Genomic DNA, 13,937 nt, shown 5'->3' with positions numbered 1-13,937 from the left:
ATAGGGTGTTATACTTTTTATGTAAGACAAAATTTCATTTCATGTGCTTAGTTCGTCGGATCATGTTTAGATTGTCTGAAATTTTGATTCATTTTCACTGAAGTAAATTGTGTTCTTATGAAATGTTGTTACACCACGGCCTGAAGTTAAGGGGTACTATATGTTTATAAGCTCTCACAGTTGTGTTTAACTAAGTGACATTCTTTTGTGCTGCCTGTTATAAAGACTTAGTGGTTGTCGTTGATTGCTGTTTGCCATATTTGTTTTTCTTTTATTTTAGTTTAGCATTAACAAGGCCGTTGGTTTTCTCTTTTGAATTGTTTCACATTTTTTCATCCTGGTGCCTTTTATATCTTAGCATACGGTATAGGTTTTAATAATAAGTCCGTACAGTGACCTAGTATATTTGTTTACATCCTCGTCCCTTGGTCAATGCTTGATAGTTGTCTCATCGTCATTTTTGTTTAAACCACATCTTCTTACTTTTATATATCATGAATTGGGCTGTTAAATCAAATTTTGTTCTTAGTTTTTGTTGTTTTGCTAGTTTTTTTTGAGTTTTTTTTAGGTAAAAAGATGGCATGTTTGTATATTTTTCTATAATCCGATATGATGACATATGAAGTGACCATGACTATTTTACCTTTAATACACCAAGTATCACACCAAAAAAAAAACAGCACAAAGAAATGGAAATCGTTCTGTTTCAATAAATGATTAGTACAAACACATAAAGTCATATCTTTAATAATATTGTTTACATAAAATGCCTTCCAAGTTAAAAAAAAAAACCTCAAATAATTAATAGTTGAATGTATAATTATGTAATCCATGGGACATGTTCATGACCTATGTCACAAAAAAGTGAAAAATTATCAGATCATTTCATAAAAGCCTTCCAAGAGGCAATAATTGGCACAATTACATTTATTAATACTGAATTTACGATTATTTTGCAACAAAATACTATAATATGTCATAAAATCATATAAAAAAGAACCAATAAACAAGTATATATACAGTGCACTATTACAATCCGGTTTCTACTAATTCTAATGTATTCCATTACACGAAAAATTAGGTTGAACAGGTCTAGGTAAAGTGAAACCATAATGCCTGCACGCCTCATTTAACACACGAAAAATATATATATATAAAATACATTTATTTAGATTGATATTTCACATATTTTTTTTTCAATGTGACAGTTGAAGTCGTAATTTACATTACTGGTACAGGTACTATGAACATTCATTGCCAACAGTACGACATATGAAACACTAGGAGCAAACGCCCACAAACAATTAAAAAAGGAACAAATCACCTCCAATATTACCACTTTTTTCTATTAGAAAAGTGCAAGGAAATAGTTGAATCTGACTTTTACACACTACTTTTCACAAATAAACAATTAGACAATTAGATTCAATAACAAATGGTAAAAGCTAAAAATTAGAATTCATTATTTTTGGCATCGTGTGTTACGGAAGGTGTTAGATATATGAAAAACCTTTGTACACGGTTGTATAGTTAAAATTCGTCTGAGTTTATTTATTTGGCACATACAAATAATACTGAAAGGGTCATATCATTGATAAAATAAACTTATAGTGCTTAAAAAAAACCTATAATACTGATCTGATGTTGTAGTAATTGACACCACGTATATTTATTTCATATATACAACTAAGATATATTCAAACAAAAAATAGCTTTATAACTATGTACATATAATATAAGAGGTATAAAGTTCTTGGTATAATAAGATTTTTACAGCTCACATGTGAGATGCTGGTTGCAGAAAAAAAAACAAATTGTACTAAGTTCCAAAACGCCATTGAACATAATGCTAATGAAAAATAGAAGCTATGTATTCTTTATGTGAGTGCTGAACAGCATTTATTTACTAAGGTTCACAAATGTATCTTTACGAAGTGTCCCCGTCCCTTTTCCATGTGTGTCCCCTTTACTCATGGTATTCTCTCACGTATATAAATCCAAATCATTCTTTTTGCTCATCAACATCTTTAGCTTTACTATGTGTGCCGTATACACACAACAGGTATATTCAACAATGCTCTTATATATCTTCACCAGTATCGATGTAATATTATATATAAACATATGCATTTCAATTAATTGGCACAGTTGTCTTAAGACACCACACGAAGTATATAATACAATCGGTCTTTGTGTCCTCTTTAGGTCCAGTCAACCTTCTGAAAACTAACGTGAACGTTATCAATACAACATAAATTAGTAGCAGTTATTTCCCATTTCTTTGCCATTCTCTTCAAAACAAACCTGCTGCCAACGATGTCGCTTTTTCTAAAGCTGGAACGTTAGGGTAGTCGGATGAATGTGCTGAAAGGATACCAGAGTAAGGACCAGGTAATGATGGTGCTCCACTCAAGGAGGTTGCTACTTTATTATTCGACACATTGCTTGTCCATTTAGAACTTTCTGACAAACTTTTATCTGTAAGAACAAAATACATATGTTATATATATTGATATTGAATGTAGTAGTTATGGCAGTAGCACAAAGTCATCGACTTAAATAAGATGAAACAATTCAGTACAACTTCCGTTATCGTGAATAACACTATGCAGTCTCAGTGTTTTCTATCTAATGACGCCCTGACCGATAAAATAATACCGACGATACGAATTTGGTTCTATGTTTTTTCTTGTCACAAATGTATGATATCCTCAAAAATAAGCTGATATCAATAAGGGAGCTACCATTTGATTTTTATGGGGCTAGGATGAAAAATTTTGTTCTGCATTTTATTTAGTTGTAATCTCTGTCCTGCCTTTTTATTTTTCACTCTATTCGGTCCTATCTTTTTTTTTATTAGTGTATCTTGACTTATTTTTACTTAAATTGTCATCCTGTCTCTTTTCTTTTTTTTTGCAAAGTGTCTCATCCTGCTTTTTTTTACTCAAAACTCCTGTCCTGCCTTTTTTTTCAAATTTCATCCTAGCCCCCCACCCCCCCCCCCCCCCCCGACCCCGATAAAAATCAAATAGTAGCTCCCTGAGGCTGCAATCGTCTCTACATTCTTGTATTTGATGCACACGTGTCTGCCCGAACACACAAACAGAGTTATTTAAAAAATTAAGAAAAGGATAACTAGTAATTTTTATCTGACCAAACAACTAATCTTCTTTTACATTACAAATACAATGCATATGTACATGTACATTAAAAGACTTACTTGAAGTTTCCTCAGGCTGTTTATGCTTTTCCTTAGTGTTGTTGTTGTTGTTGTTAGAATTATTTGTATTGTTGCTTGCATTAGGCTCCTGTTTAATTGTTGTTGTCGGCGTGGATGAAGAAGATTGTTGTTGCTGCTTAGCCCGCTCTACTTTTCTAAATTTTGCTCGTCGGTTTTGAAACCAGACCTATAAGACATACTTTGTATATACCACACATTTATTTTATAATTTCACTTCTTATGTTTATTCAATCGTAATATGAGCTGCGTCGGATAGAAATCGACCTTACGCAAATAAATATCAATACCCAGTCTGTTTACTTGATTCGGGTTGAAAAAAAATCTCTATGCAAAGTCTGTAACTGTTTGAAAATTGATTCGATATAAGAACCCTACAAAACAGGCCAAAATTCGTATATTTCGTATTTGAATGTTACTACAAAATGAATCAAAGACATATGCATGTACATTTTGTACATGCATACGCGCACTTGCATAAGGTCGATTTCCATCCGACGCAGCTCATATAATAATATAAATAACTGTGATATTCAGCTATTTTATCTAATAATAAAAATGAAATTAAGATTCCTTATAAAGGGTCATACAATGTACCAGTCTAGTTTAGTTTAGAATGTATTGCAGAAACGGAATTTTCATTTCAATATACTTTTTAATCTGAACCTTACTGTCATTATACGACTGCAGTCGTAGATGTCACCAAGTAATCATTTTTATACAATTTTTTCATATTATTATTTCATAAGACTAATGTGAAGTAGTGAATATTTATCCATTAATAATTTATGGAATCAAATTGTGGTCATATTTGTACAATGCATAAAAGCTAGCTCACTGCAAATAAAAATGGTTCGCGAAGAAACAAGGTATTAATCCATTAAATACTTTGTTTTGTTTGCCCCGTTAGTATTATATATAACTTTACAGTATATTCCTGTAGATATGGTATAACTATTATATTTGGAGAAGTAATATTAGAAATTACGATTTCAACTATAACCGTTACGTTAAAGTGGTAAAGCCATTTTACTTCTAACGGGCTATTAACTTCTACATTCAAAATAAACTCTACGATTTGAAAGGAAAGCTAACCTGTACTCTAGCTTCAGTGAGATCAGTTTTCATTGCTATTTCTTCTCTTGTATATATATCTGGATAATGTGTCTCTGAGAATGCTTTCTCTAATTCTTTCAGTTGGGCACTTGTAAATGTTGTTCGAATTCTTCTTTGTTTTCGTTTTTCTGGACTCAGACCACTTTCATGACTATGTGGGTACATTTTATAGGATAGTCCTAAAATGGAATACTAAAGTTATCATATAAATTATATGCAGTCATTCAGTGTTGAATGAATTCAACGAAGATTTCATATCAACGTTAATGTTTTTCGCATCATGCGAGCATAAAAAAACGGAAATAGATGAAGAATAAATTAAAAAATAAAAATAAAAAATAGATTTGTAAATTTATTTTGATCAAAATCAGCTGGTCAGAAATGAAAATAAGAAAATAATTCAGAAAATAAAACTTAATTATAGAAATCATTTATAAAACCTTAACAAATATAAAATATAGTACATAACTGTATCTTTATTTTTCTTCACAAAAACCTTCTTCATATATAAAATGTGGGCTAGAGACCAAAGAGTAGGAATAAAAAAAAAGGAAATGATAATATTAATGAATAAAACATTGAAGATATTTTGTCATCTAATCTAAAATGAAATATAACTATCTTCAGAAAGACACACACTCACATACATCGCACAGCCGCATACACAAAAACAGAGGGAGTGAGAGAGGGGCTGTATTAAAAATGTCCACAATAATATATAATATGTTCGAACTATTTCGTGTACTTAAACTGATGGCTTCCATCAAATTAAAAAACAGACACATAACAGGCGAAGTTACGGAATGCTGTACTCATTGTTAATTTTGAGAAAATACTAGGATCAAATATATATCTATTTCTTAAAAAAACTAATTTTTCTATTTGAATGTTGATTTAATCGACTTTTTCAACCGCATGACACGTGGCCACGCATTTATTTGTGGTAAGTTATAATATTTTATGATCATCAAGCATGCTTATTCAATATAAAAAAGACAATACGCATTTTAAAAAGTGTCAGTTAAGGAAGAACCATAAAGACATCAATAAAACGAGCAGTTTCCATCAAGTGTAGATTAACAAAATATATACAATCAATTCCAAAGGAGTAATCGCTCATTATTCTGACAAGATCATAAATTATAACCCACAAGGGAGAGCTAAGAACATCCAGAAAATAACTTGAATATTTAACCACCGACAAGCTGATCTAATAAATTCCTAATACAAACTTTGTTAAGCTTCATTTTCTGGGATACAAATTGGAGAAATAGAATGAGAGGTCGACCTTAGGAAAATTACCTTCTCCGATGGATACATGTGGATAATATCAAACATAACGGGAAGGGAAGCAACTCTTAACCTCGAGAGAGCAATACGTAATTAATTTCAATTGGATTTTCCCAATTTCCTTTTTCTTAAATGTTATCAATAACACACTTTTTCCGAAGGTTGTTCTGGTTTTTTTTTAAATTTTAATTCGAATAAAGAGTAAATTAACAGGTAGAACAATCAATATTTACTATTATACGTTGTTTGAGTACAAAAATGTATCTGTAGAACCAATTTATTCAATAGATAAAAATGTCCGTACTCACTAGGTGACATTGTTCTCATATTGCCTTGTTTTAGTTGTACTGTATAAACTATGGTGCAATGTTTTACATTTTTATATTCGCTCACCATTTTAATATGTATCTCATGATGGTAATTCATAGATGTCGAATAGTGTCAAACTACAACATGTACAAGTGATAATGCTACAAGTTTTAATAATGATGGAAGGAATTCAAAATGAAAAAAAATGAGCAAAACAATATAAATGTTTCATTGCTAGTGAGAGTTTCACTACATAGAGTGTTATATAAGGAATAATTGTAACATGAAAACGTTCGCGGGGTTTAGTGTACGTAATTAAATATTTAAAAATATGAATTTAACATTAGCATTGGGAAAACTAAAGAGCTTAAGTGTACGGAACTTGATAAATGTATCCTATTGATGACTAGCGTGCGACAGAAAAACAATTTAGAGGAAGCTAAGTAAGAGAGAGAGAGAAAGAGTTATAATCATTATATATTTTAAACACATCATCATTAACATTTCTAGTGTCCTGCTATAGATGTATCTTCAAACGAGGGCTTGGCAAAGCTTCTGAAAGTTTTAAAGTCCTGCATTCAAATTACACTGTTCTACACATTCAATACAATGTTGTCATACCATGGTTAAGATAGTATTACAGCCATGAACGTGATGTTGTTACTTCTTTGTCAAAGCAATGTAAAGGAATTCTAGCTTTTAGTTAATATGAATAGAAACGAACTGCACGTGAAACATTGAATACTGCGATGTCACACTTTAACGTTCGAGATATCTGAATTTTTGAACCAGCTAAATTTAATACAGGAAATAAAGCAATCAATATATAAAATATATAGGATTAGTACTATACCATTATATTGTGTAATAACAATAAAACTAACGCAAATCTATTGTGTCATTAACTAGTGGAAAATTGTCGCTATCTTCTGAGAAGAAAGGAGATCTGTTTGATCATTTAACGTTATTTTGATACACAGAGCCCAGATATTTATTTTCTGCCGTCCCCAGATATTTGAAGCGTACTTAGACAATAGTCAAGTAATCGCCAACCAGAGAATCAAATCGAAATTCACATATTGATATTAGTTTTATATTCTTATAATTTGATTACAGCAAAGAGCATTTGACTGCCGCCGAGCAATTATTACTTGAACTAAGCCTCTGCACGCATTTTATCTTAAACAAGAGTGAAGAGAAAATTAATCAAGGGATTGAAAACATAACGGACAATGCCTTTAAACTTTTTTATTAAATAAAATTCGTATTAAGCAAGAGTAGAAATGGCATCTAATTTATCAGGAAAGAATCAATGATAACACAGGCTAATAAAATTCTCTTGTTTGCCTTCGCGATATAATGAATTTTAGCCAGACTATATCCAGTATTTGTCTAAATACAAGACGCATTGTCAAATTACCGGTGCTAAATGCTGAGTGTTGAAAGACATGTTCAATAAAATGATAGGTCGATTCTTATTGAATTTCAGAAAAGGGAAATCTACCTAGAGGTTAAATTCATTATTATCAGCACTTTTATTATTTGTCAATTGGTTGGGAAATAAATAAAGACTGACCTGCAGTTATTATCCTTCGGCATATTTTCAATTACAAACTTGGAAAATAACAACAGAAAAATATTAAGGTGAAAAATTAAATCTCATCAGAAATGCAAAAGCAGCACTGAAAAAAATGCTGACTGTATACATATTATGCTAAACGATATGAGATATATTTGTATTACCCAAAATAACGATCTACAATCAACAATAGAAGTTGTTAGGATATTTTGTGTATTATATCTGTATTTGATTTTATTCATTTAAATTATGTTGTTATTAATTAATCACTGTATTCTATGTCTTTTTGAGGAGCACGTCTTTTAATACCGCTTTATGTTGAAATCCTTTTCTATGATCAAGAGCAGACAAACGATACTATATAAATAACACATAGCTGAGAGGGTGATAGAGCAGATTGTTACCCCGAGAAAACATTGTCAACTGAGGCGAGGGGTAACAATCTGCTCATAAAAAAAGTATGACCCAAAGACCAATAGTCAAACGAGAAAAATCAACTGGCAACATTTGTTCTGAAAAAAGTAACGGCGTACCAGAACAGAGATAGTTAAACAGCTTCATAAACACCCGAGATTTGTTGTTCTTGCTTTAGTTTCTTTTATTGAAATTTTTTATATATAATTTTTTTATATCTGTTGTACCATGGTTTTGCTTATCCTTTGTCCGGGGAAAAAAATTGCATTTTAATTGCATACTTTTTTCTTTCGGTCATGTTTTGAGGTTAGAAAATTAAATGTACTGATGGACGATACAAATTTGGTAATACCATTCGTTCAAAAGCCGCCAAGCCTGCAGTTACATTGTACAATATGATCTGTGTTCCCGATTCTCATTCAAAACAATATTTTTTGCTAACGTGTACAGCAGATTTTTGTCTTCAGAACCGATTGCCATAACAATACAATATATTGTGTATATCAATTCCTGATCATTGAATGTCAACGTTTCCATTTCCAGATCTCTAAAAACAAATAGAAAGCCTTCTTTGAAATAAGTGAACTGGCTTGATAAAATAACAAGGTGCTATACCAAACATAAATAAACGAGATTTCGTCTTTGATATACGTGCATATGCATAAAATTCAAGTGCCACCTTAACAATCCATATTTCTTGATTTTCAAAGATTTTCTTAAATAATTTTTTTCGTGTATTGTTTTTTCCATCTCTGAAACAAACTGACAAAAAAAAATTCGGACTTAAGTTGTAAGAAAACAGCATCTAGTCCTAATATCATTATAATCGAAACGTATATTTCTTAACATTAAACTACATTTAACGATTATATATTGATTGATTTTTATATTTCTACTTTGAAATATTAAATATAGAGATACCAATGCTATATAGCCTCTTTTCAATTTTGTTTTTAAAACTTACTTGAAAAAACTTTTTCGGATGATTAATACAGGAATTACAAAATTCCACTGACGTGCGATTTAATATTTTTCTTCTCATAAACTGTGAACACAGGTTGAGAATAGATTCTTCCTGATTTTTTTTTAATTTGATCGAAGTGATTTAAGGTTAGAAAGTGTCATCAAAGATGCCAGCTTATGATTCAGATTATTCCGATTGTCTCGCCTTTAACGATAAATGTTTTTGAAAGCGAATCTTTAATTTGAAAAGTATGAAATTCGATTTTTTTTTTCAAACCTTGTTATCGTATAAATGGACGTATCAAGGGATATACGAAAGAAAGATTAATGAATTAACGCAAGAATAATACAAAAATAGAAGTACAAATTATACGAAAAGGAGAAACATGCACCATATCATTCTTGGTTTGAGAACAGATTTAATTTTCTATGAATGGTTTTATTTTGTTATAGTATATGTTCATTTTGAAAATAAGTTATTTGATTCTTATTCAATTATGCATGTATGAATGGCTTTCTATTTTGATATGGCTCGTATATGTTTATACTTGTTTGCATGATTTTGTACTTTAGTGTAACGTCTAACAATTATGTCATATATTTAACTGAAGAATTATATTACAAGTTAAACAGTGCGATACTAAAAGACATTTTTTAAATTAAAGCGTTGGCTATAATGTAGAAATATGGACTCATCCCTTGATTTTCTCACATCCGGCACAAAACCCTCGGTAAAGGGGGAGTGTTTGGTTTCATGGGATGCATAAATACGCAGCCACCGCCGGTAGTAATGGAGACGTTTAATTCGACGCCTTGTGTGGACAGAGCACTAATTGTCTCTGCACGTTAAAGAATACCTTCATCAACTATTTGAGGGGTCCGTAGATGGCCTGTTGCCAGGCAAAATTTTTCCTCCTATCCAACATACCGTCGTTTTCCAGTGGCAGTCGTAATATAGCTCTTCTCGCTTAGTTGACCAACTAAACAGCATTGACTTATTGCATACATTGTTTATTTTGTTCTTTTTGTGAGTATGCATTCATGAGTAAGCATAAATATATTGAGATTAGACATCAAGCAAACAGCAATTAATTAACCAATGAAAGACACAATAAAGGTTTTGGTACACACTATTATCATGACTCTACTCTTGAAGTTTATAAATTTTGAAATTTCTAAAACACAAGAGGGGAGTCGGCTAAAGGTGCAAACGAATTTGGACAAACTCTTATATCTTAAGATATACAAATGCAAGTAAAGGTTTTTTTAGCCTCTTATATTTTTGTACGCTTCACTTTAGAAAATGAAAATAGTTACAGAACCAAACAAAGATAATCCTAATTATACAGAATTTTCTTAAGGAATTTCGACAGTTACATAGCTATCGTAATGAGTACTTTAATTCATCTTCATAATAAAAAAAAATCATAAATCAATTCAAATAAGATAGACCAAAGAGAAAAAATACGATAAAATGTGCCGATAAACAACATCAAAATCACGAATCGTTTTGACAAAAATAAAAATATATCAATTCGTTCACATGGTACCAGAAGTAGTTGTCCAGAGTAGAAATATCAAATGACTTTTAACTGAATAACTAATTACAGTATTCATCATGGAATGTCAAACAAGCCAGGAAATTATACACATGGTTTTTGTAACTGTTTGTGATAATATGTCTGATCATTGTAGTCACAGTCATTATTACTGGACGTGGGCACATTATTCCTCAAAACGACACAAATTTATCGACCGAAAATGAAATAGAATTGCCAATGTCAAATAAAACATGAAACATTAGGTCCTATTCCCTGGAAATTCGTTCTAGTCTTTATGACAAAGACTTGCATCTGGAAAGTATCAACGGATTTCTTGTCCGTCTATCCATGGAATAATATCGGAATGGTATTTAAGGCAGCACATTATTTTATTCATGATGAATGAAGATACTGACTTTTCTCTCCAATATAATCTTACAATACTTGAACTTTTATCGATGTATAAACCTAATTCGTTTATTAGTATGTGTGATAAATTGGTCTTTTTTTATTATATTTTTTTTAAGTGCTTTTATTTTGAATTATATTTTTTTTTTTAAATGTGTCTACTTTTATTAGTCGTAATGACAAATAAAAAATATCAAAAAGTAAGTATTTGGAATAAACACTCTATCTGTTTGAATGATTTTTATATCATAGTTTTAACCTGCACATAACCGATTCTTATGTTTTTAAATTCCTGCTTACATTTTGATATTGTATTGCGCGTTTGTTTCGAATTCCTTAAACGTTGTTATGAAATGTATCGATATAAACGGATATCAACAGAATGAGGGTGTACGTCAATTGACCAGCATCCCGAGGTTATTTTCAAACTAAAAAAAAAAAAAAAAAAAAACTTAACAAAGCGTTATAACTTTCCTGTTTCAAAAAAAATAAAGTTAGTACATTTGTTTATTCCAATCATTGTGAGCATATTTGAAGAGTTATATGAATACAATAAATAAAACTTCATTACGACAGAAAAGCACAGAACATTGTATATAAACTTTATTTTTCAATAAGCAATTTAAAGTGGATAGATATAGCGAAGGACAAGATAGAAAAAAAAACCAAGATCTATGACGTGAATATCTGTTCGGATCACAAGTTCTATAAATCTGCATACTTTTGAGATTTTGATCTTCTTTTATATATGCAATACTCTGTATTAAATATGATTATTTTAAAAGTCACCGGATGCAATCGACGTGAAACTTGTCTTTATTATTCATAAAGAGAGTTGATATGATTGCCAATGAAACAACTATTCGCCATATACTTAACGACGTAGATATTAACAATTACAGGCCACCGTACGGCCTTCAAATATGAGCAAAACCCATACTAAAAGCTTGAAAAGGCCCCGACATGGACAAATGAAAAAAATATAATATACAAACGAGAAAATCAACCGCCTAATTTATTTTCAGTACAACAAACGATCAACAAGTATGTTTGACAGCTACAAACGACAACCACTGAATTACAGGCTTCTGACTTAGGATAGGGATATACGGAATGTGGCTGGGTTAAACACGATTGCGGACGCCAACCCCTCCCTCAACCTGGAACAGTGGTGTAACAGACAACAAAAGAACAAACTATGAAAATCAGTTGAAAAGAACTTGACTCATCAGATCAAAACAAAGAACAAAACAATTATTAAAAAAACAACACACAACGTACCGAACTGAGAGTACTCGCAGTTACTGAACGCTAGTTCAAATGCCAATAAGAACTTAAAAAAAGCAATTATACAATACAAACATTCTACATAAATTAGCTAGACAATTAAAACAAATATACATTATTATAGTATTTTGATATATTAGTAAATATTATATTTTTCAATTATGACAAAAATTCTGGTGTTTCATGTATTTGGGGTGTTCCAGAGAAGGAAGGTTATATTCAATCAGTTATAATTATAAAGACACAACTTAGTTGCTTGCATAGGATAAACTATTTTGTTATACAAATTGCAATTAATACTGCACTTTTGTTTAATGTGAGAATACAACCAACGACAGTCACTTCCCTTTGGTTAGTCGCTGTTACCTGAACAAACTGCGTTACGTTTCATGTAATAACATTTTACAGTCAATTAAAATAGTCCTATTTCAATTTGTATCTTTAGCACATTGAATAATATGTAATGAAAACATGATCACGTGCAGACTTTTGTCCTCTCTTAATGAAATGTCTCCGGGGTAAATAAATCCGCATAATATAATTGTGTTCATTTTTATTAGATTTCTAAGAAACATAATGCTAATGTGTGTACATTAGATATTCCAGATCATCAATGAAGTAAATATTTATGGTATCTCGTGGTTTATCAATAAATGTCATACTGAATACTTCCGAAGGTTAAAAATGACATCTTTATTAAGATATTTGTACTGACCATTTAATTTGCTGCTGAATAATTCTATTAAATTAAATATAATCAACAGAATATTGTATGCTTAAATTGAAATTTTAGGTCTCGTTTTCTTTCTCGACTTCATTCAACAATATAAATCAATTTATATTTTTATATACTAGTAGATGGAACCAAAATATGAAAAAAATCACAGAAAAACTAAAAAGTCTCACATTATTAGTTATCTTGAATCATATTCGTTCTAACAGGTCAACTTTATCCATTTATTTAATTCCTTTTATTATGTTATCTTTAGTGTGACAACTGATAAGGTAAGTAATGTTTGTCCTACCAAAGCACAAAATCCAACTTTAGTTGGCGGTTATGCGATTTCGACTGGTTTCCCCCGCATGTTTGTCAGTCTCTACATGGTCTTGTTATATTTTAACTGACATATATAAAAACTTTATATGTACAATGTACTTTCATGTAAAGGAAATATACAAAAAGAATACCTAGTTATTACAAAAACATTACAGGTCTAAATCTTAAAAAATATCTAAACATGTTGAATATTAAAAAAAAATATATTGTAAGTTAAACTATATTTTGATTTAATTTTGTTAGTATTTGTAGAAACAAATTCATACTGAAATATATATGCAATTTATGAGATATAAATGAAATAAGAAAACATCGTTTGCATAGTAATTAATATAAGGACCCCACTGGAAATAAGTCCAATAACTATTGTGGGTCATCCTAGGGTATTAGGCTGCAGTGATAATCTAGTCTATACAATTTACTTATTAAATTCATCTAATATCAAAATATCATGACAATTTCCATAATTTTATTTTTTAAATTATGATTTTTAATAAACATGTAAATCATTTTAGTATCTGTAACTATTCATAGAAATAAGAAGATGTGGTATGTATGAGTGCCAATGAGACAACTCTCAATCCAAGTCACAATGTGTAAAAAGTAAACAATTATAGGTCAAGGTACGGCCTCCAACATGGAGCCTTTGTTCACACCGAACAGTAAGCTATAAAGGGCTCCAAAATGCTATATCTGTATATCATTTTAATCTGTTGTGTCTGTCAAAATTCATGC

The 13,937-nt window shown here is 30.6% G+C and overlaps 1 protein-coding gene across 1 annotated transcript in view; it reads right to left on the bottom strand.

Moving 5' to 3' along the window:
* Positions 1–731: 731 nt before the first annotated feature.
* The window catches only part of LOC127736650 (paired mesoderm homeobox protein 2A-like), a 29,341-nt gene continuing 16,135 nt past the window's right edge, over positions 732–13,937 (bottom strand). The window contains exons 3-5 of the mRNA XM_052247208.1: positions 4,334–4,533; positions 3,221–3,407; positions 732–2,478 (exon numbers count right to left, since the gene is read on the bottom strand). Coding sequence (XP_052103168.1) covers positions 2,294–2,478; positions 3,221–3,407; positions 4,334–4,533 — 572 coding nt within the window. The 3' untranslated portion in view covers positions 732–2,293. The remainder of the gene's footprint in view (positions 2,479–3,220; positions 3,408–4,333; positions 4,534–13,937) is intronic.

Source organism: Mytilus californianus, unplaced genomic scaffold, assembly GCF_021869535.1.
Source record: "Mytilus californianus isolate M0D057914Y unplaced genomic scaffold, xbMytCali1.0.p SCAF_35, whole genome shotgun sequence".
In the NCBI taxonomy this organism is placed as follows: Eukaryota; Metazoa; Mollusca; class Bivalvia; order Mytilida; family Mytilidae; genus Mytilus; species Mytilus californianus.
Note: the sequence above shows the minus strand (reverse complement) of the source record. Positions and strands in the feature narration are given on the sequence as shown.